Genomic DNA, 22,668 nt, shown 5'->3' on the forward strand with positions numbered 1-22,668 from the left:
AGAGCGCACAGGAGGGATAAATAAAGCTGTATGGGTGAGTGCCTGGTGATGAGCTGCAGCACTGGGGAAGCCCCTGCTTCCCAGGGCAGTCCTTTTGGCAGGGCTCCGGGGGAGGATTTAAATCTCCAGCATGTGTGGATGGGCAGCAGGGGAATGCTGCTGTGCAGAAGTGCCCTGCAGGAGTTTTGAAGATCACTGGTTCTTCACATCACATGCTAAGACCTGCCTTGGCACCAGGCAAAGGCTGTGAGCCTGACACAGCTACAATTACCAGAGAGCAATGTGCCTTTTCCTTGCATGATAAAAGGCTTCTTTTCCCTTCTAGGATTCATCCCTGGGGGAATGCAGCCCCAGCTCATGTTCTTAGCTTGGTGTGATGCCAGATGGAGCCAAGCTTCCCGAGTCCCAGGTGTCTCTGGTGTTAATCCCGCTGTGAGAGGAACAGTGGGTGATGTGAAGTCAAGATGAGCTGGGGCTGAAAGGTCCCTGAGCTGAGCTTCCTCCTGTCTGGGGCTGGGCTAATGGAGGTCACTCATGGAGATAATTCAGCTGTTTCTGTGTGTAGTGATATTGTCAACACTGATCCTTAACACAGCACATCCCTTAGCCTAGCTTGTGTCTCTATGTGTTTCCTCTGGAGACTCAGGAAAGACCCCGAGGCACATTTTACTCCCCTGCACATCATAACCACTGCAGGAACCTGTGACGTTAAAAGCACACCACCTTCAGGTGGTACAACTCTCCTGGCAGTGCTCCTCTCTGTTTTGGCTCAAGAAACAAATGTGGTGTAGAGAGGGGCCTGCAAGGAGGGATGATGGAGTAAGATGGCTCCACCAGACCTGGGCTGGCTCTGAGGCTTTAGGAATAAACTTTTATGGGCACATCCCAGAGCAGAATACAAGAGACAGAGCTCCTGTGTGTCTCCCATGTGGCTGAGAATCACCTCTAGAAAAAGGGATGTCCAGATTTATTTGTCTTTTACTCCAAGACCTGTTAATTCTGATCTGGGACAAACCTCCAGCCAACTGTATTTGTGCTTCTGGAGGTCTGGACTCCTCCAGCCCTTGAGCAAGAACCTTTCCTCTAATGACCTGCCAGATGATCTCATTACCAGTAGTGGGAGTCCTGCCCTAACAAAAGAGACCACAGTGTTTTCAGAGTTCACATTCTGCCACCTTTAGCACACCGTAATGGCACAACAGCTCAGGTGGGAAGCCCAAAACAGGGGCACAAAACAGAGGGACAGGGCTGGGCATGACCTCTCCAATGGGGTCTTCAGTCTTTCTTTCTCCCTCCCTTTCATCTTTTCTCTCATTCTTTCATTCCTGGATTTGCTCTGTTGAAATCTTGCTTTTGAAAGGGAGATGGGGGATGTTGGAGACCTGCTCTGTAGTGGTGGGGACGTGGTTGCCTGTCCACAGGCAAGGGGGGGGGGAGTGTTATAACTATGCACACATCTGAAATGTAATTGCTGTCAGCTCTCTCCATTCTTGCAGCACGAGGCCTTTAATCTCTCCCACCAGACCCATCGGCCCTGATATTGCAGCTCCAGAAAGGCTGGTTTTATGTACTTTAACCCTGCGACCTTTACAAATCCCATCATTCCAATCAATACGTCTCATTAGCGTTAGGTAAATGTATGGGATGGATGGGGAGCTGTGCTGGGAGGAGCCCACAAAGGGTGGGGTGGAAATGCGCCTGCCTGCCTGCTCTCAAGGGGCAGCACAGCCCCACCATGCTCCCCAAGATCCTGGGGGTATCCTTCTCCCCACGAGCATCCTTGCCCCCAAATATCCCTTCCCACAGATGCACACCTTGGTGCAGCCAGAGACGGGGGCCAGCTAATGTGGAGCATGAAACAAAGTCCCTGCAAAGCCAACTGCAGAGTCAAGAGCCCAAGCTGTTAACTGGACCAAGCTGTTGGAGTCATTTTTTCCCCTCTCCTTGGGAAGCAGACATATGTTTTACAGCTTCCCCCTATGTTGACTAAATGAAAACATACGGGCCCTATGGCAGGTGATGGGAAAACAGTGTGGGGTGTGCACAGACCTGCCTGCCATCCCTGCCCATCAGGCAGGGGAGCTGCCAAGGAAGGCAGTCACTGTGGATGTCAGGGCGAAGCCATGGAGTTGGGGGAGGAAAGGAAATCTTTGACACTTCCCATGAAAATGAAGGGCTTAATCCATGGAGAAGCGTGAGTTTACACCAGGTGAGGATCTCACCAGCACAGGAATGCTCACTGTGCCAGGTGGGATTCACCCACGGGTTCATGGGGCATTGGTCCATCAAGCATGCTTCAATAAAAGGATGGGGCCAGTCCTGACTTTGGGAAGGCTGGAGGCCAGATACTGTTGCAATTTTGTTTTTGCTTGGGAGGGGTCTCCCTTCCCCCGGATCAGCACCTCAGCCAGCAGGGCTGTAAATACTATTACTGCCCATAAAGCTACCCAGCTCTCCTCCAAATCCTGCTCAGACGTTTGACTTGAGTGACCCACCGGCAGCCAGAGATCCCATAGGAGCAGGTGGCTTGGGGGCTGCTATTGCTGCAGCATTCCCATGGTGGGGACAGCCTGCCCTGCTACCCGTGCTTCCTTGCTCCTCGTGTTGCCACCAAGGTGTGGGGTGGCTTCCCAGAAGTCCAGAGAATGAGTGGCCTCCAGACCTTGGCACTGCCAGCTCGCCTGTGCCATGTGCCTCCCAGATCCGCACGGTGCCAGATCTGTGTCCCAGAGCTTGAACTGAGCTATATCCCATGCTCAGACTAATTCATAGCCAGGAAATCCAGCTCCCCAAAAGGAAAGAAAATTACTTTAAGGTTTTCTCCTCCAAGCAGGGCAAGCTGGGGTGCCTGAGGAGGTGAGGGTGTCTTCCTTGTCCTCCCCAGGCAGGGCAAGCTTTTTCAGTGGCATCTGGAGCCGGGTTTAGTTTCTGAGCTCTGCTATCCCCATCTGCAGAGCCAGCACGTTACTGCAACAGTGTTCAGCCCCACCAGCTCCAGGCTCGCCTTGGCAGGAAAAGCATCCCGGTGAATACAGTACACAAAATATAAGTGTACATCAATTTCTGCAAGAGCCTACAAAAGCAAGGGCTTGAAAACCACAGGCCAGCTCTGCTTTTCCACATTAGTGAGGTTTAATGAAGGTTTTTCCATGAAGTTTAAACTTAAGAGCTGGGCCAAATACAATTCTTGCTGGAGTGTGGGGCAGCCAAATTTGCTAGTGGGGATATGTGGAGCTGGGTATGTGATGTTCCCACATATGCAGGTGCTTTGGAGATTTGGCTCATGTGCTCTCCCCTTCCCAGCACTGGTGCCTGCTCTCCTTGTCTCCCTGCTGGTGTTTTGTCAAGGCTTTTCGGCAAGACCTCGGACTTGTTGACAAGCACTAAACTCCGCTGCGGCACGAAAACCATTTAAGCACTAAGCTCCCCTTGGCTTTAGCGAGATGACTCTGAGGCAGAGGATCTCAGCACAGCCCCTGTGAGGAGGCAGAGGGAAGGAGAAATTAATAAATCCTCTGGTGGGGCCAATTTCTCTAGACCTGACACTGTTCCTCCCGGAATTAAATGTGCAAGTCCTAAGCTGTCTCTTGAGAGTGGTGGGCCAGTTCCCTGACCACTAAGCAGCCATGAAACCTGGATCTGGTCCATGATAGGAAAAACCAGTCCATAGCTCAGAGTCATCCTCTCTAGCACAACAACTATTGGGCCCAACAAAGCCCCTGGTGTGCGAGTCCCCAGCTCTGCCATGCACTGGGGCACCTCACTGTGGCCAGGAGCTCCCAACAGCAGGGCACCCATGTGCAGGGGGCTCATGGGGTCTTTCAAGCAGGTTTATTTTGACGTGAGTAGTGTGGAGCCAGCAGCAAAACCTCCCAGGCAACTGCAGACCCTCAGCAAGCCTTTTGGAACAGTGTTGCCCACCTCAGTACTGAGGTCCCTCCCTGGCCATCCCCACCTGGCAGCAGGGCATCCCACACAGCCACTGCAAAGGGGAACAGGGTGACAGGGTGGAAAGATGACAGATCCCCCAGCTGCACAGTTGTTGGAGGAGGACAGAGCAGTGGCCTTGCTGCTGTTTAACCTTCTGGGGCTTGTCTGACAGAGGAAAACTTAGCAGGGGGAGAGAGATTGTAGATAGGGGGATTGGTGGGGCCAGAGATGCAGGGGACTGCAGCAGACTTAGATTTTATCTGTACCTCTGCAAGGCTCGATGACCTTGGAATCCCAATCAACAGTTGTTAATAAACGCAGGGAAGAAGCGTGAGGGGCTAAAGGCAAAACATGCAGCAGGGCACCTGGAGAGCCTCCTACAGCTGAGGGTACTCTGTGCTATCACTATGTTGTCTAATACCACCTGGAGTACATAACCTTAGCAGCTCCTTTTTCCTTACCCATTGCTTTTGGACAGCAATGGGAACAGAGGGAATTCCCAAAGGCCTGGAAAGCCCTGCTACATCCCTGCCAGCTCCACTGGCTCCTGGGCACCTGTCCTGTTCCTGTGCTGCACCCCCTAAAAGGATGGAGATGAGCCCGGATCAGGGGAAGGTGGGAAGAAGCTGGAGGACGCTGCAGGCGTGGGAGCATGAACTTCCCAGTTCTTCCTTTCACTCTCAGTCTCCTGGCAATATTCAGCCCCCAGGACTACTCTTCTGTGTGCCCCTGACCACCATGCATGGTCTGGATGTGCTGGACCCATTCCTTCACTGCATTTCATCTGTGTCACCAGGAGCTCCTCTTCTTTGGAAAGAGCTGGAGAAAGGAGCTGGGGGCAGCCCCAAGGCTGGGAAAAGAAAGCTGGTTTAGAGTGTCACTGGAAAGCAAGCAGGTTCTCAAAGCCCGGGGAACTCATTTCAGAGCCAAAATTGCTCCCTGCTGTGCCCTGTCTCCTCCTCACCTCTGGTCTGCAAAAATCTGACTGTACTCAGCCCAGCATTTCGGTCCCAGCCCTTACAATGACAAGGGTGATAAGAGATTCTTATCACAGTGCTCAGAATCGATTTGAAGCTGAGCCCCTTTCCTGCACTCCTCCTCCTCCTCCTCACATCTCCTGGAGCAGCAGTTGGTGCAGCACAGGGACTCAGCAGCTGGGTTTGCTGGAGAGCAGAGATGACAGTTCAGGGTTCAGATCCTTCCAGAGATACATCCCTCAGCCTAGCAGCTTCAGCTAAGATACATTCCTCAGCTGGAGACAGAGAATGGGATCAGAGCCAGGACACCTGGGCTCATTTCTGACACGCATCCTGGGGAGACATGCTCAGTATCCCCAAGCAGCAAGAGGGACAACGTAGCTCTGCATCCCTGGAGGACATTTTGAGCCTCTGTCCAAGGGGATCTGAACAAAAAGTACGGCCTCCCAGCTGAGGCAGGAGCTTTTTCTCCTCCTTGGGCTTGGGTGAAAGGAAAGTAAAGGTCCTGTTGACCCCACAAGAGAGATAGGGAGCATCCTGCAGTCCTGAGTCTCAAGCCTGGGACTCACTGCATCCTGTTTTCCTCCAGCCTTCCAAAGAGCTCTTACTTTCTACAACTTGATGTGGCCTGCCTTCATTCAGATCTCCTCCTGATCCTACCCACACACCCATGCTTGAGGGGGACATAACCTGCCCTCCCATGGGCGGCTGATGGGGACAATGTTTGAGGAGAAGACATTTCCTGCTGGCAGACCAAGGAGCTTCTGGGCTGGAGTGGGTGTAAGCCCCAGTCACAGCACAAGTGCCAGCATCCCCTTGGCATCACTGCAAGCTGCTGTCCCATCCCCTGCCCAGAGGCTCTCTATATGTCTCTCAGAAGAGACAGAGACTGCACACAAGTTTCAGTGATGTTTGGGCTGATTTTACACAGCTGCCTTGTCTTTTGATTTCTGTCTGCAACCACTGCCCCCACCATTTACAAAAACTCAGTTCCTCCCACCAGCCTCAAAAGGTGGCCAGATCCCTTCTTGGAGAGTCCTCCAAGACTCACAATGCCCAGGCTTCCACATTTCAGTTTCCCCCTTCTCATCTGTGAGATGGCCAGCACAGTCCTGTGTGCCCAGGAGGGAAGGCAGAGGACCTGGCAGCACAACTGCCCTGGGAAGTTGGCACTGCAGCTCCCCAATATTTGGAGGTGCCTTGGCTCAAATGTACGCACGCAGTCTTTGCTGTACATCTGCAAAGGTGAAGCAGGACTTCAGCCACTGGTGGGGAAACTGAGATAGGGTGGGTTGTGGGCTTGCACAGCCACACAGCACAGCTGCTGAGAGAACTGAGATGTCCTGGTCTGGAGCTGCTGAGGGGACCAAGACAAACTGGTGGACCAAGACAAACATGAGGAGTCTCAGTTCCTTTTGAAACTCTGAAGTCCCAGAAGCTCTGGTCATGCAGATGTTGCAAATCCTCCATTTCCTCCCAGAACTGTCTCTGGGAAGGGCAGAAGCACAAGGCAGTGGCAAGGGAAGCATCTGAACAATCAGGGCTTGTGTGGAGATGAAGAAAGGCCCTTCTTGTTGGCGGGTGCAGTCGGGGTGAAGCCGGGGGCATCGCAGGATGGCACCCCAGGTACTCCAGCTGTGCCGGCTCTCCAGCCCAACACAGAGGGGGCTGTTGTGGGCCCAGCCCCGGCACAGGGTGTCACCGCCTGCCTTGGTTAGCAGGGATGCTCCCTCTTTGTGCCTGCTGGTTTCTGCTCTGCTGACCCGCTTTGCTCCATCAGCTGGCGCCATCCATCACCTCTGGCAGCTGCGTCAATTCCAGGGCTCCGCAATGCCATTCCCCAGGGGAAAAAGCACATTTTTTTAAGGGAAAGGAGAAGTATTTTCTCTCCTGGCACCCTGCAAAGTTCCCTTCCTCCCCTCCTCAGAGACATCTAATGCTCAATCCAGCCCAGGGACAGGGGCACAGCATGTTACTGCATTCTTCATTCTGCCCAGTCCCAGCCTTCCCACTGGAAAACAGGGCCAGAAGGGCTGCAGTACCTGCAGTGTTCCTGGGGCAGATGTGTACTAGCCCTGTCAGGAGCTGGGAGAAATCAGTCTGGCAGTGGCCCAGCCCTTTGTACGGCGCCTTATCAGGACTGGCTGCAGCAGCAGCAGCTCAGGGAAGGTGCTGTTTCCTGTGTCTCATGGCAGATGGCGGTGGTGACGAGCCAGGGTGCCAGGACAGCTGCAAACTGGGTCAGCTGCAGGATGTGGGATGAGAATGGAACAGGGTGTGTTCACACCTCTGTCCCTGAAAGCCCTTCTCCAGGAGATGGTGAGTTTAGAGCATATGCTGGCAGCAATGCCCCATGACTGAGTTCTCAAAAAAGGCCACAGCACTGGAGGCTACCTATAACTGAGTGGTGGGGAAAAATAGGAGAACTGTCCATCCCTTCCTCTCTGCTTCCCTGGGCCAGGGTCAGCCCTGCAGTGCTGGACATTGCCCCAACTCTCCCCAGCCCCAACTCACTGTCCTGAGGTCCAGATGTGGGACAGGACCCGACCATTTTGTCAGGGCTCTCTGCCTCTGTCTCAGCAGTCCCACCTCAGCAGCAGAAACATCTGCCTCTTCAATCAATACTCCGTTCTTAATAGTCCTGACAATTCGCAAGAAAACAGGGGCATTAAACGTTAATTATATCTATTTGGATTTTAAAAAATTCTATTACTGGAGTTAATTACAGCTGGAGTAATAAAAAGGTGCAGAGCAAGAGGTGCTGCTGTTCTATGGGGTGAGTCGGGCTGAACACCCCCGGCCACCCCAAACTGTTGCTGGGCAAGGATGGAGGGATGTCCCTGCCATGCCCGCCACATGGCCGGACGCTGCTCCTCGGAAAGCGACTGCCATGGGAAGGAGCTGTGTGGGGGCTGTGCCAGGGGGGGTGTGCAGAGCCAGCGGCGGAGTCTCGGGGTGCACGGCAGGTACTTGCTTAGCTGTTGTGCTGGCGGGACCTGGCCTGCCCCAGCCTGTGGGCTTCTAATTTACTGCTTTCCTTTTACCGTAAAACTGAAAGGGGAAGGTGCACCCTTTAATCACTGCCTTCGGGGCCCCGCCTGAAACCACACAGAGACCAAGTGAAGGCTAGGAGTTAATGCTCCTTCCGACACCTTTTTATGATTCACGGGCCTGACCTTGAGCCATAAACCGCTCAACCTCCCCGCCACACTGCCAGTATTTACAGCCTGCAGGGGCCACTGCACGCAGCCACCGAAGCAGATCCACGGCCGCGCACACCAGCACAGGTACACAGCTGGGGATGCCACAGGGATGCAGCCAGAGATGCACAGGCTGGGACGGCTACATGTCCGGGGACGCCCATGCGGATGGGCAGCCATGGATGGATCCTAACACAGCACTGGAGCTGGAGATGCAGCCAGTGCACTCAGCAATCTGTGCTTATGCACACCTGTGTGTGTGCACAGGTAAATGCACCAAGATGCCCTCCCTGGGCAGCCCCTGTGGATGCACATCGGAGCATGTTTCATGCAGGGAGCCGGGCACCCACATATCCACTGCCTAGGCATTGGATGCTGGACCATGGTGGGGGCTTTCTGCTTGTTGCAGCAGGGCAGGGAGGCAAGCACTGTGGGCATGGCTCCACAGGAAGAGGCCAGGATGAGCTGGCACACCACAATCCCTAAAGTGCGTGTCCCACTCCCCAGCAGGAGGAACAGCTGCTGCCTCACAAACCCTCAGTGGCACTTCAGACGTAGGTCCTGGCCTCAGGATCCATCCCACTGCATCCCACCAGCCCCAGGACTTGCTCCAGAGGTGAGACTACGAAAGTCTATGCTGGTCAAAATTGGAGCAGGGTGACGTCTACTGGCTAAATCAAAGGGTTCCCCTCTGAGTGGGCTCAGATCAGCACGCTCTTTGCTTTATGCCTCAGTTTCCCCACCACTGCAGCAGGAAAAATAATCCTGACCGATCATGTTTGCAGGGAGCTGGGAGGCCGAGCTTGTTAATGTTTGCAAAGTGGGTTTGGCTCCTGTGATAGAGCAAACCAGAAATGCGAAGGTCATTATTATTAGTGGGATTAAAGCAGTTGAACCCAGAGCAAGACGTACAGGGGAACACAGCAGCTGTGTCGAAGCTGTAACAAATCGCGCACATGCACAACCTCAAAATAGTGACAAATGCTACGATTATGGCTCATTTTAGAAACACTGTGCACGACCAGAGGGCTGCCAGAGTGCCTTCTAACACTTCTGCAAAATAAAATACCCTCCATTAATGCAGACAGGACTCAGATAGGCTGTTCCTGGAGACACCCAGAGCCTTTCAGTGCCCACTCAGTATATGCCCAACGAGCCCACAGGCCCATAAGCATCACTTGCCAACACAGCTCACCTGGTCCTCACCAGGACCAGGACCTTCTCCTCTGCCCCCACTGGGGCACCATGGCACTGGGCAACTTACCCAATACAAGTCTCCTTTTTTTTTTCCAAGTTTACAGGTTGTCTAATTTTTTTCTTTCCTCCTTGCAAAACAAAAGAGGGAAAAAACACCCTTATCTCGGAAAGCAGAGTTCAGGAAAAAGCTACTGGTCTTTTGGACTTGGTGAGCCCCCATTGGTAGCCTCGCTTGTCATGGAGAATTTATCAGCCAAACACAGTGCTGGTATAATGTGCCATGTAACTAGTGCATAAACAAACTTCAGCATGATAAATGCCCTGCTTTGAAGCCATAAAGTTATTAGCTGGTGGCTGTTAGCTACTGCTTAGCATGGGACATGCTCCTTCCGTTAACCCCTGGATGCCCCGCCTGCGCTCAGAACCCCAGGGATATCTCTGGAGGGCACCTCCACACAGCAGGAAAGCATGGAGGGATCTGACAGGCAGGGATGATTCTGTTGGCACTTATCTGTGCACATTGTACTTGCTGTGAAGGCTGAGGGAGGCAAATGCTTGCTGGGAATGGGGCTCTGAAGGTTGGCAGCTTCTTGCTGTCCTATTTGAGCCCTTTGGCAGCTCCTCTCCTTCCCTCTGCCCCTCAAGAAGCAAATGGAGAGGGGAGCAGGGCTGGGGCAGTTAGGCATGTTCTCACAGCTCAGCCTTTTGGGTGTGTACCTGTTTCAGAGATGGGTTAAGATGGGGTGGGAGGAAGTCAGCCATCCCTCCAGTGCCCAGGTCACCTCCTTTAGGTGAAGAGCTGCCGAGGACTCTGAAGTGAAAACCCGAAATTTTTCTGGCAGCAGCCAGGCAGCAAGCTCCAGTGAGGTGTTTAGAGTTCCCTCTGCTGCCTGCAGTGCACGGCTGCCTGCAGCTCCTGGTGAGCACAGCCTTGCCGGAGGCTGGGAGACGCTGGAGAAGGAGAGCCATGTCCCAGGGCCAGCACTGCTGGAGATGGGTGACCAGCACCACAGAACCAGCCGTGCCACTGCTCCTGCCAGCACCAGACCTGCAGAGCACTCTCCACTGCACAGAGCCTGACTGTGACACCCACCAAGGACCTCTGGTCCCCCAGGCCACCTCCTGCTCTTGTCCCACTGGACCAAGGCAGGGAGCTGGGCGTGTTAAGGACGGCAGCAGGTCTCCAACGCTCAGCCCAAGGCATGGACAGAGTTATGCAGCAGTGTGGCAACTTTTTGGACACACAACCTGGAGCCCCGGAGCTGCAGTGGGAGATGCTGGTGCCCAGGGGCTAATTGCTGTCCCTTTCCAGTAAAACCACTCCTGCAAGGTGGCAGGAGGTGTTTCAGCAGGGCCAGCTGAGGGGCAGCAGGACTCAGGGCTGCCTCAGTGCCTGTTCCTCATTAGAAATCCAATGCTGAAGAAATTCATAATTAGAGTCCTGAGTATTAATTAATCTCCATGACCCTCCTCTCATTCTCCTTCCACCACTCCCACAGCTCAGGAGGTCAGCCTGGATTATTAACACAGGCAAGTAGAGGATGGCAAGCTCACCGGGTGGGTTGGCAGACCTCGGGCCACGTTCCCGTGTTTGGAGCAGTCAAAGGCACCATGTCCCTGCCCAACAGCATGGCTTCCCTTCCCTCTCTCCTCTCTCACTTGGCTGGGTTTGATAGGGGTCATCTCACTCACTTGGGCACAGTCAGCACTTTGGGGATAGCATTAAATGAGCTGAAACATCCCAGAATGAGCAGAGCTGCTTCTATGCTAACTCGGCCTGCACAATCCCTTGCAGAGTGGCTGAAGGCAGACTCCTGCATCCCAGAGGCCAGGATGAGCCTTCCTGGAGACAACCTACCCTTGGAGACCTCCCAGCATGACTGAGAGCAGAGCAGCCATCACAACCAAAAACATCACTGAAAGGTCTTCAAGCATCCCATTTCTGCTCATCCAGGTTTTGCTTGGGTCTTTAAGAGCCTCAGCACTAAGAAGGCATTGCTGGAGCATGGAGAGGACATGGACACCTTCCATCCCAGGGCTGTCCATGCTGCTTGGTTCCTGGGATGGCCAGACTCCCCAGCAAGACGCTGCCTTGGCACAACCCGAGGGCTGATACACTACAAAGAGCTGCCACAGAGCAAGGAAACAAGATATGAAATAAATCCAAACTTTTCTGACTCCCTCGTAACCACCAACTGCTTCCCTCATCTGATTTTTTTCCCCTTTTCTGCTGCAGCAATAAAAAGGGGAAAATCAACATCCAAATGATCTTGTTTATGGCGACTAAATAAGCTGCATGTGCTTAATCCGTTAGAGTTTAATGAATTTACGACTTGCTCTGGAATTTGACAAGGGCTGTAAAAGAGTAATTAACATTTATCAGTGTGTTTTTTACACACACCCCACCCTCCTCCCGCCTCCCTTCCCTCCTCCTGCCGCCTGTCGCAAAGCAGCACCGGGTATCGGGGGGAATATAAAAGTGATCAATTAATTCTTAATAATCTCACGGAAAGATTGTAGAGTCACAGTATGAACTCAGGGAGTGTCAATAAACATGCCAAAGGTTGGTCCCCCCCCTTCCTGGCGCTGCTGCAGAGGAATGTGGGCAGCCAGGGAGGGGATGGGGCTGCAGGGGCGGTGCTTTGGTGGACCAGCCCTGCACCCTTTTCCTTCTCTGTCACACTCCACTGCCCTCCAGAGCAGCTCTCTGTCACTGACACAGTGGCCTCGGGACAGGATGAGAGTGAGCAGGGGGGCTGGTGACAAGTGGGGTCCCATCTAACACAGCAGTGGTAGTGATTTGGAAACACAGCCCCAGTTGCTAACTATGCCAGTCAATAGCTCTGTCCTAATAGACCTGAACTTGTTGGGAGCGACCCCAAATGCTCCCCACCCTGGTCATGGGGCAGTTGAACATCTGCTTAGATGAAGAGTTGCTCCTACTGTCACCGTGTTGTCACTCGGAACAGGCAGCTGCTGCTGTTTCAGCTGTACTAGACACAAGGGTATGTCCCTGCTGACCCCTGAGACAAGCGAGGGAGGTCACACCTTGCTTGTGCCCAGCTCTCCCAGCTGCTTAGCTGCTGTAGAGCAGAGAGGCAAGCAGGGATGCAATTTGGGGGCTGCAAGGGGAGAAGCCCAGGCTTTGCACATCAGTCTCAGGGTGGGCTGAACATGATCTAAGGGGATTCCTGTGCTGGGACCCCAGTGTGCTCTGCCCTGGGCCACCTCCCTTGGCAGCCCTGGAAAGCAAAGCCAGAAAGAGCCACAGCCATCACGTTCTGGTCGATAGGATGGACATGTCCCCTTCTTCTGTGACTGTAGCATCCTGCCCCCAGCAGAAGCCTTTGCATGCATGTGCGTGACCAGGGTGTGGGGAAGCTGCATGCCTGGACATCCATTGGGGAAGAGAAGGGTCAGTGCTCCTGGGGGCCAGCAGGCTCCATGGAGGAGACAGAGAAACATATGGGCTTGGCTGTGGGGCAGAGGGTCCTGGAGACCCACAAACAAAAGCTCAAAATGATAAATCCTCAGAGGTTTGAAACTGTCCGGGGATCTGCTCGGGACAGAAACAAATTCTCCCTGTCGAACATAATAGCCCAGAAATAAGCAATGAGACAGGGATGGAGAGGGTTGGACTCGGAGTCTGGAAAATCTCCGCCCAACTCCATGCAGAGCACTGGTGGGGGTGGGAGGTGGAGGCATCTATATCCTCCAGGCAGGCTGAGATCCCTGTGCCAGGCACACACCTGCCAGCTGGATGGGGCAGACTTGGGATTTCTTAAGAAGCAGGAGTTGCTCAAGCCAGCCTGAGTGCAGGACACGCAGGGAAGACAAAGGGAAAGTAATGGGGTGAATTTGCCTTTATCTCATCTTGACTGGTTTGAACCCAGCTGGCTGGCCTGGGCTGTGGGGCTGGGCAGGGAGCAGAGCTGGTGGGGAGTGGGGCTGAGCCCTTATGCAGGGCAAGGAAGCGAGGGAGGGGGGGCTGCAGCAGAGTAACTCTGCATGGCCAAATCATCAGAGAGCACCAGCTCCCAGCAGCCTCTGAGTGAGAGTCTCCAACCTTGGGCTGGCTTGTACTGCCAGGGGCTGCACAATAATGGCACAAATACACCTGGGAGGGAGAAATGGAGACACAAGGAGGGTTTCAGGCCACCAGGATTGGTCCCAGCACACCCATATCTGCTCTGCTCACTAGGCAGCAACTCTAGGTCTCCATTGTATGAGTGGTGTAGCCAACATCCACAGCCAAGGCTCCCAAAATCACTCAGGAAACACTTGCCAGTGCCAGTCGCTGTTGCAGCACTCTGCATTGCTGTCCAGGCTGCACCACAGACCCCCTGCATGACCTCTGGATCTCTCCTCTGCTGGAGGAGAGGATGCTGTGTCGGGCAGGGAGGGGGCAGAGGGGGGCTGCACTCCCCCTGCCTGGGCTGGCTCAGATGCTCGCATGTCAGCCTGTCTAAACAGCACCTCCCCCTGCAGAGAGCTCGCGCTGGGGGTCGGCAGCTCTGGGATTTGTCACAGTGTCACTGGAGTTACCAAACAGCAGCTTGGAACAGGCATCCCAAAGGGTTGGGTCAACCAGACCCACCATCATCCAGCTGCCAGAAAAGCAGCCCCTGGGGCTGAGGTGACTTGGATGGCACTGGGCAAGTCCTCCCTGGCCACTGCCACACTGCCTCACAGCAGGCACACAGCTTCACCTCTGTGCAAGGCTGGAATCCCCCCACCTCACCCTGGGGTAGAGGCAGTGCTCCTTAGAGAAGGAGCCAGGCTGTGATGGGCAACGCTTGGCCAGTGTTTGCTGCTTTGCAGAGGCACCTAATGGATCAGAGACAGCCAGGCCATGCCCCAGCCTCGCTCCAGTCAGGTGCTGCTGACTGTTATAATAAAGAGCATTTATCCAGCTGCATCCCCAGTTTCTCCCTCTTTCCATTTCCCTTTTCTGCCACTCAGGTGTGGCAATTTTAATACCCATCAGTAATAAGGTGGATGGTAACCACAACAGAATATGCAGCCCTGTGTTGGCTTTTCTCCATCTGAACAGTCACATTTCAGGTGACAAAAGAGTCGGAAGGAGTTAACAGGAGACCCCCCAGGTCCTCTAAAGGCCCTGTCCAGGGTTTTAAGCCCATAAGTATTGATGCTAAAGATGATTTTAAGCCATGATTATAAGAAATCTATTGATCCTTTTGACTCTATAATGACAGATTAACCATTTTAATAAAACACCTATTAATCATGCATTAACCCTTCTTAGCTATTTATACATAGAATACCAAATCAACAAGGGTGTTGGAATTTCTAGGAGGCTTTTTGGAGGGGGAGGGAGGGGGGATTTCTTTAGATAACAACAACAAGAAGAAGAAAATAATGCAAACTTACAGAGGGGGAGAGTTAAAATCATACGATGAGTGGCAGTTGCAGACGCCTGGGGCCCTCTTTGGTTGTCGCTTCTATCTGGCAATCAATTGACAAGAAATTGAGATTATGAAACATTGTGCCTGTGATCAAAGGAGGTGGGCATACTTCCCCCATCTGAAGCCAAATCTCCACTCCCCCATGGGAACCAATATCAGGAAACACGAGTAATTTTGCCTTTGGCAGATACGAGACAATGCTGACACCAATTTTAGTGTCAATGTGTCCACCAGCTCCATGGGTCTTCAGGGCAAACTCAGAGCAAGGTCGCAACACCTTAAAGGTGGATCCTACTGGAGCATCTAAGATGCCAACGATTTTTTGGGAGAGACTTCATGTGGAACAACAAAATAAAAAGAAAGGGAAATGAGGAAAGCAAGCACTCCACCAGCTCAGGCCAGCTGGGAATGGGCAAGGGTTGTTCACTCCCCCTCCTTGCCCTTCCTTGAAACCCACAGCTTCAGTGTGGAATGGTTCAGCTTGCAGACCTGGACTGGCACAGCCCTGGGGCCTCTTTGTGTAAGTGCTGGGGAGGGGGCAGACAGTGCTTCCTCCTGCCCCAACCGTTGCAGCCTCAGAAACCACAATGTCCCCGGGTGCATTAGGAACTGCCTGGAGGCTGGAGCTTCCTGCAGGTGCCCCACGCTCATGAATCACACCTTGTCAGGGCCTGGGGTGCCCAACGGCTGGGTGACCGCTGAGATGCCCAGGGACTCCTGCCCTGGGATGCACTTGCCTCCCCACCACACCGTCCTGACCAGGCAAGGGTTAAGCAGGCATTAATCACACTGTTTGAGAGACATTTCAAAGCCTCTTCCAAATATTATAAAAAATATCTTTAATCATCTAATAGTGCAAACTCCTCTGATGATGGATGGAGAGAAGTCACCTCTCTCCTCCTGATCCTAACAGATGAGGCTGAAGAGCTGCTGCTTTGGTGGAGGGGAAGTTGGGGAGGGGGCTGGGGGAAGAGAAGGACATTTCTCAACCTCCCACCAGAGCAGTTATAAATATGAGGTCATACAGCAAGAGATGATAACACATTAAGGGCTCTTGAGATATTAGTCTGTCAGCCTCATTAGACACAGCCTATTTGGGGCTGACTGCGTAATTAGAGGCTGGGGTACCCATAACTCATTGGTGTTTATGTGGTAGGAAGGGGCTCCAGTCACCATCACCCTCAGCACTCTGAGAAGTCATCTTCATCAAGCATTAAACCCCACTCCCCAGTGCAAAATCCTTCTCCCCCCAGTAAAACCTGCTCCCTTTTCCCACCTCCTGCCCTTCCCATTAAGCCTGGAGGCCATTGCATGCTCAGTGCACCCACCCTCACCTCTCCCCTCCCTTTTACGTGGGGAACAGGGTTACGACTTGGCCAAGGTGCCCCAAGGTAGTTAGTGGACAAGTGGAAAAGTCCTTGCTTTCAGTTCCCTTCCCACAGAACAGCTCATGCTCTGCTCTGCAAGGGACTGCATCCCCGAGAACCCCTACACAGCCTCCACAGCAAGTTTGACCTCCACCCTTCTGACTTCCAGGGAATAGCTCCAAGTTGGGCTGGAAGCAGCTTGGGGAGGTGGATATACTTGGACATAGGTGGACAAAGATGGTCCTGGGAAAAACTGAGCAGAAATGAATCCAAGGAAAGGCAAAAACATTCAAGAACCCCAGGACAGCTTGTCTCTCCTGCTCTGCTGTGAGCATCTCCATGGTTGGTGGGGAAGCTGGTGAGGAGCTGGGCTTTCCATGTCCTCTCCACTTTCTCTTCTCAGTTCTGTCTAGGTGGCAGTGAGCACCAACACAGACAGGCACTTCCCAGTCAACCTAGCCAAAAATTTCAACAAGTAAAGCAGGGAAGAGGAGCGTTTCTCTTCTGAAACCATGCAGAGCGAGGGCACCACAGGTGCTGGCTCTGACTCGAAAGGAACAGACAGGGAGCAGTGAGCAGGGGGAGGCAAGCAAAAGCCAAACCCGGCCCTGTGCACCCCACAGAGCTTTCCCAGCAGCACATCCCTGTAACTCCTCTTGCTCTGTGGCAGGGAGAAAATTAAGTCACCCAGAAGGGCAGGGACATCAAATGAGAAACAAGAGCCCTCGGTGCAGAAACTGCCTGACACTGCCAAGGCCCATGGCATGGCCACCCAATGCCTCATCCCCTCTCCCTGCTCACCTCCTGTAGCTGGGGAGGGGGCAAGGGGTCCGCAGAGGAGGGGGCAACCCCATGGCTTCCCAGGCTGAGGTAGGATAATGAATCCTGATGGGGGAAGTGACCTTTTCCAAATGCCACATGTCATTGGATTTTATATCACACCAGGACAATGTACCATGGGTATTAAAATCGTTTTTCCAATAGAAGCATGCGTGTGTATATGTGTGTCAGAGAAAGATGTGAGAAAAATAAAATTAGGATGTGAAAGTTAGGCTGCCTCTAAACATGGCTTTTAGAAAAAGACTTAGGTCCTCACACAGCAGGACTGAAAGAGAAGATCCATGCCCTTTGCTCCTGAGATCACAGATGATTTTGTCAAGGGGATATGACTTGTCCAAACCCTATGACAGAAAAAGAGGAAAGGAACTCGAGTCCTGATCTCTGTTTCTAGATTTCTGCAAAGACTTTCAACTCTACAATGTCCTTCTGCTGTGGAGGGACACCTCCAGAGCTGCTCTACCCACGGAGACACATACTTTGCACGTGTGCTCCTGGACACCCATGAGTGTTAGTCTGGTGCATAAGGAGAAAGCCGAGTCCTGCATGAGAGATGATGCCAACTTGCTCAGCCTCACCTGGGAGGCAAAGCAGCCCCTATCCCTGTGGGCCAGCCCAAAGGTGTGTGCAGAGCATCCATGGAGTTGCCCACACACACAGTTATGGACACTCTCCCCATATATGCCAGGATACATTCTCATGTGAAAACACAATGTGAAAAGGGAGGCACTGGAAGCCAAATTCACTTGAACTCCAGCCTGTTCCCTCAATCTGCAGGGCAATTGTCCGGCTGAAAAAACAACGCTGGGACAAAAAAAAAAAAAGAAAAAAAAAGGACAAGCTGTGTTTGTTTATTCAGCTTCTTTCTCCCTCTCTCCTCTTGACAATACCCTGACACCGTGTCCTGCCGCGCCAGGGCTGCAACCCCAAAGGACTAAATTTATCCCAGCTGGAGCCCTGTTTACAAGCCTTGTCCTGTTTACAGTGTGGTCCATCCTGCCCAGGGCCAGGCAGTGGCCATCTCTGGGGTGGACAGTTCAAGCCTCACCTTCCTTGGCCTCCACAGGTCCCAGGCTGCCCATGTGGTCCCTGGAAAGATGCCCAACCCCCTGCACTCCCCGTGTGCTTGCACACACGGCAGCTCTGTGGCCCCCTGCCCACCTGGGAAGCAATGAGGAGATGTGGTCTTGCATGGGCTGATGCTTGTCCAGCACAGTTCCATGGTGATCCAGGTGCCTACAGCCTCCATCGGTGCTGGCTGGTGGCAAACCACCACCCAGGAAAATGTTGGTTGCAAGCTCAGCAGTGAGGGTGCAGCACATTCCATGTGAAGCCAGCTGGGAACAACCGTACTCCACCATGAAAGCATTAGAGGAGCTGCACGGCTCACGCAGCCATGCCTGGATGCTCTGCTCTCCACACCTCACACTGCAGTCACTTTTTTTTCTTGCTGTCACTCGTCCATCCCTCTCTTCCTGATGGGCTCCCATGGGCTGGGAGGGCAAGGCTGGCAGGAGCTTAGCTCCTCTTCTGGGTGACAGAACTGGGTGTCGCTCCAGGAGTCTGAACTGCTGAGCCTGGCCAAACATGATGGGTTGAAGGCTTTGTGAACAGACTAACCTTGGGGAGCTGGAGGAGGGGTGCTCACTGCCAACCCCCTCCTTGCACTCTTCCCACACTCATTCCCATCTTTGATGCTATGCACTGGCTATGCAGTCCCCCATGCTGGAGAGTGACAGGACCTCACCTGCCTGCCCTCCAGCATGGGGGTCTCCTGCCATCCCAGTCTGCCTCACCTGCAGGAGGCTCCTTTTGGCAGGACTCAGTTGGCAACATCCAGGCTCTTATGTGCTGTTTAATGAGTTCCCTCTAAAGAATCCCAACACATGAAAGCTTTTCATTAAACCTCTGGCTTGCTGTCAGCACTGGCCACAAGTTTGGAGATGCTGGGAGTCACAAGAGTGGTTTCATGGGTGACTGAGAACCCTCGCCTAGGAGCCTGTGTGCCACCTTCTGCCCTGTCACCCTTTCCATGTCCATGCCTGGTCTTGGTGGATGCAGAGGGGACATGAGAGCCCTGTGGATGTGAAATGAAGCGGCTCATCTTGTGCTCCTGCAGTCTCCTTTATCAGGGCAGTGAACAGAAGCTCACCTCATCCCCAGTGGCAGGGCCACTGCTCTGCAGTGATGGATCCCTCTTTGCACCTGCTGAGGGCTACATCCACTTAGGCTCAATGAGTGAGCAACCACCAGCAAGCTGACGATGCAGCCTTTTCTCACATAGACCTGGTGCAAAACACTGCCTGGTTTTGCCCTGGGAAGCCTCCTGCTTGAAACCAGGAGCCCTGGATCATAGCTCGTGATAAGGGGCCCCTCATGTGCATATGGAGGGGAAAGGAGGATCTCACAGAGAGACCCTGACCTGAGTTCATCTCCTAAACTGGTTGAGGGGCTCAAATCTCAGTGCCCAATGCTGCATCTGTGCAAGGAAAGGTCCAAGAGCAGCTGAGTCTGGACCAAGATTTCAGTTGCTGCAGGCACAGGAGGAGAAGAGAGAGCTACCAAAACCTTCCTGTTGCTACATTTTCTGGAGACAAATAGATTGTCCAGAGCAATGCCCGTGGTGGCACTATCATGGTGTCCATCTTCCAAGTGCCTCCTTATCTCTCACTGCTCACACCTACCTCACTTCTTGCTTACAACCCAGTTTTGGTTTTGTTTGTACCCCTGGGTGGGGGGAAGCCTTTCTGCACTGTATGTCCTGAATGGCACCACATGGTGAAGCAGAAGCTCCAGGGAGAGCAGAAGAGGGGTGGTACACCCCAGCCCATCTCCTTGCCCAGAGTTTTGGAGATGATCTGTGCATGATGGTGGGTGGGGGTGAATTTAAGCATAAAGGCTTGTCTACATGAAGGGCTGCTCCGGAGAACCCTCCCCCTGCTAGGCATTTCCTATTCCCAAAACAATACTTTGCTCAAGTTCACCAGACCCCCTTTCACTCTGAAATACAAATGGAAGTTTTGGGGAATATTTCACAAGTCAGAAAATCGCCGCCACCCTTCATTCATGTTCACTTCGAAATACAGGCAGGACATTAAGGGAAGGGCTAATGGAGTGGCACATCTGCACACAAACATATATGTGTGTGCCCCTCACACGTGCAGCTCCTCATCTCCGGAAGAAGATCTTCTTGTCAGGAAGTCACGGCCCTGATTACTTTGTCTTCCACGTTTAAGAACATCCCTAACTGCTCCTTGGATAGCTCAATTAGTAAAGTGAATATATTATATAAAGTCTAAAAGATTAAACTATCATAGGCAGCCCATAATTTCATGAAGAAGTCAGGGGAGCATATCCCTCTTATTAACTCTATAACAAATGTGATGAAAATGTTCAAATAGAATGTTAATGCAATGTTACGTGTAATTTTCCCAGGCGATTTTCTGCTGAAATATTTCTTTATTAATAGTAATTGAGGGTATAAATTATGAATGAGGCGATTTTCTCCTTTCACTGGGAAAGACGTACTAATGGCAATAATTCTTTATAATAATTTTTTGGGGGGAGAACGGGGAGGGAGCTAGGGTGAGGGGTTTAAAGAAAAAAAAATCTTTAAAGGGATTGCAAAATATATAGACTAGCGGTGCATGTTTTATGGCAGGGTGCTGTATTTTATATCTGTGTGCTGGCCATCAGTCCTGTGCGGGTCTGTACTGCATGTGCACAATGAGGTTCAGGCCTCTGGCAAAGGCGACTTCCTCCTCTATTCTATGTGTGTAAAGCCTGACATCAAGTACAGGGAGAAGGAGAGCACCAGTGCTGTGAGTCTGCAAATTCAGGACTCCCTGTTTCACTGTTTAAGGGAAAGAATGGCAGGAAGCACACGATGAGCTACAGGCATTTGCGGTTAGTAGGTGGGTACTCAGGGATGAGCAGGTTAGTGGTACAGGCTCTTGTTAATTTAATACAGACTCTGACACTTTTCCATGTTCTCACCACAACCAAAAGCACTTCTTTGTGCTTGTGTTGGGGTTTTTTTGGGGTGTGTTTTACCACCAATTCAGCCTGCTAATCCTGACCCCAAGCACCTCCATTCAGAGATGTGTGGCAGTGATGCTTGGTCCTACAGCCACTGAAGCTTGTACAGCCTTGAAGCGGGGTGGGACTGGGGGTAATGCTGACTTCCAAATGCCCGTTTTGGGACAGAGCCTGGGGACACACATAAGGCCAGCCCAGGGCCATGCGCTCGCACACCACGGACAGGCAGCACCGAGCAGCACAGCTGCTTGCAGGGAAACAAAAAGTCCTTTTGGTGCTGCCAGAATGAAAGAGGCATTTTACAAGGATTTCAGAGCTTGCTCTCCTTCAGGTTTGTATGTTTTTTTCAACAGACCAAATGATTTCAAAATTTTTTCACTCAATAAAAAGAAATGCTGGTTTGAGCGCAATTCTCAGCCCCTTCCTCCTGCACATATCTCTCTTCTCAAAGAAAGACAAAGGTGAAAGAAAGGATGGTATCCCTTAAATTTTCATTATACTTCAGTTGGCTTTAAAAAACCCTTCTGAAAGGTTTAAAACTTCTATACCAAAGAATCCACTTTCTTCCCACTATTCTATTTAAAACTTTTCTCAGGAAGGAAACTTTTCAAACAAGCTCCAGTCTATAAGCACAGGAAGAGAAACCTCCTGACTTCAGGCCTTTGCCATACGAACTAGAGAGCTTCAGCTAGCTACAAAACGCCTCTGCTAAAGACTTCCACTGAGAGTGGCCAGCACATACCAGTACCCAGCGAGGGGCAGAGGTCCTGGACACCCATGCACAGGGGCGCAGATGTGCCCCACATGAGTGCAGATGTGTTGGGGAGTGGGTGGCTTTGCTCCTCCCTGGGGCAACTCTTACATTCTGGGGGCTCCCCCTGCTCAGGCTGAGCTCTCCACTGGACTGGGAGAAGAGCCAGAGCTGGTCCTTCTGCAGCCAGCTGGCTGTGCTGCCCTGTCTTTCCCCTTCACTGGAGGCACAGACCCTCAGTCCCTGCCCGTGGCTTACTCCACGCCAGCAGGCTATTTGAGAGGCTGTAGAGAAGCGGACAAAATCAGCGTGATCCGTCACCGACCCTCCTCAAAATTAGGTTAATAATTTATGATGTTAAATGGGACAGTTAATAGCTGGGCCAGATGATTCCTCAGCTAATCTAGAGCACGGGCTGAGCTGCAACGAGTCCTCTGAGAGTTCATTACACTCCCCAACCCTCAGCGCTAGTGCTTTTGGCTCTACTGATACCTACGGGAGGCTGTGGCTGGTGCCGCTGGCAACGTGCCTAAGACTTGCCCCTCATCAATTAAGAGAAATAAGGAAATCGACAGGAAAATTAATTTCCAAAGAGACAATGCTTCTGAAGCCTGCACTACCCTCAGAAAGATGGGGGGTTATCTGGGAATCCGCCTGCCTGGGAGGAGGCTGTGTTTGCTGTCTCACTGAACGAGGTCAGGCTGCTTTCCAGAGGGCTGGGAGAGAAGGGAGCGGTGTAAGTGACTGACCAAAAGGTGCTTTTGCTCCCGGGTCAGCCCCAAGCAGGCTCCTTAGGAAGGACAGTGCTGAGCCATATTTGTGAGGAGATGCACAACACACACCTGCTGCTTAAAGGCCCCCAGCACATTGTGGCTCACTGGCAGCAAGGATTTGCACTCTGACAATGCACATTCCAAACAAAACCTCAGAGATGAAGGGTCAGGA

General features: G+C 52.5%; 1 protein-coding gene across 1 annotated transcript in view; it reads right to left on the minus strand.

Annotated features, from left to right (window-relative positions):
• The window catches only part of RNF220 (ring finger protein 220), a 222,351-nt gene that overhangs the window by 116,543 nt on the left and 83,140 nt on the right, over nucleotides 1–22,668 (minus strand). The window contains exon 3 of the mRNA XM_017743556.1: nucleotides 14,696–14,770. Coding sequence (XP_017599045.1) covers nucleotides 14,696–14,770 — 75 coding nt within the window. The remainder of the gene's footprint in view (nucleotides 1–14,695; nucleotides 14,771–22,668) is intronic.

The sequence above is a fragment of the Corvus brachyrhynchos genome, unplaced genomic scaffold (genome assembly GCF_000691975.1).
Source record: "Corvus brachyrhynchos isolate BGI_N302 unplaced genomic scaffold, ASM69197v1 scaffold48, whole genome shotgun sequence".
Lineage (NCBI taxonomy): Eukaryota > Metazoa > Chordata > Aves > Passeriformes > Corvidae > Corvus > Corvus brachyrhynchos.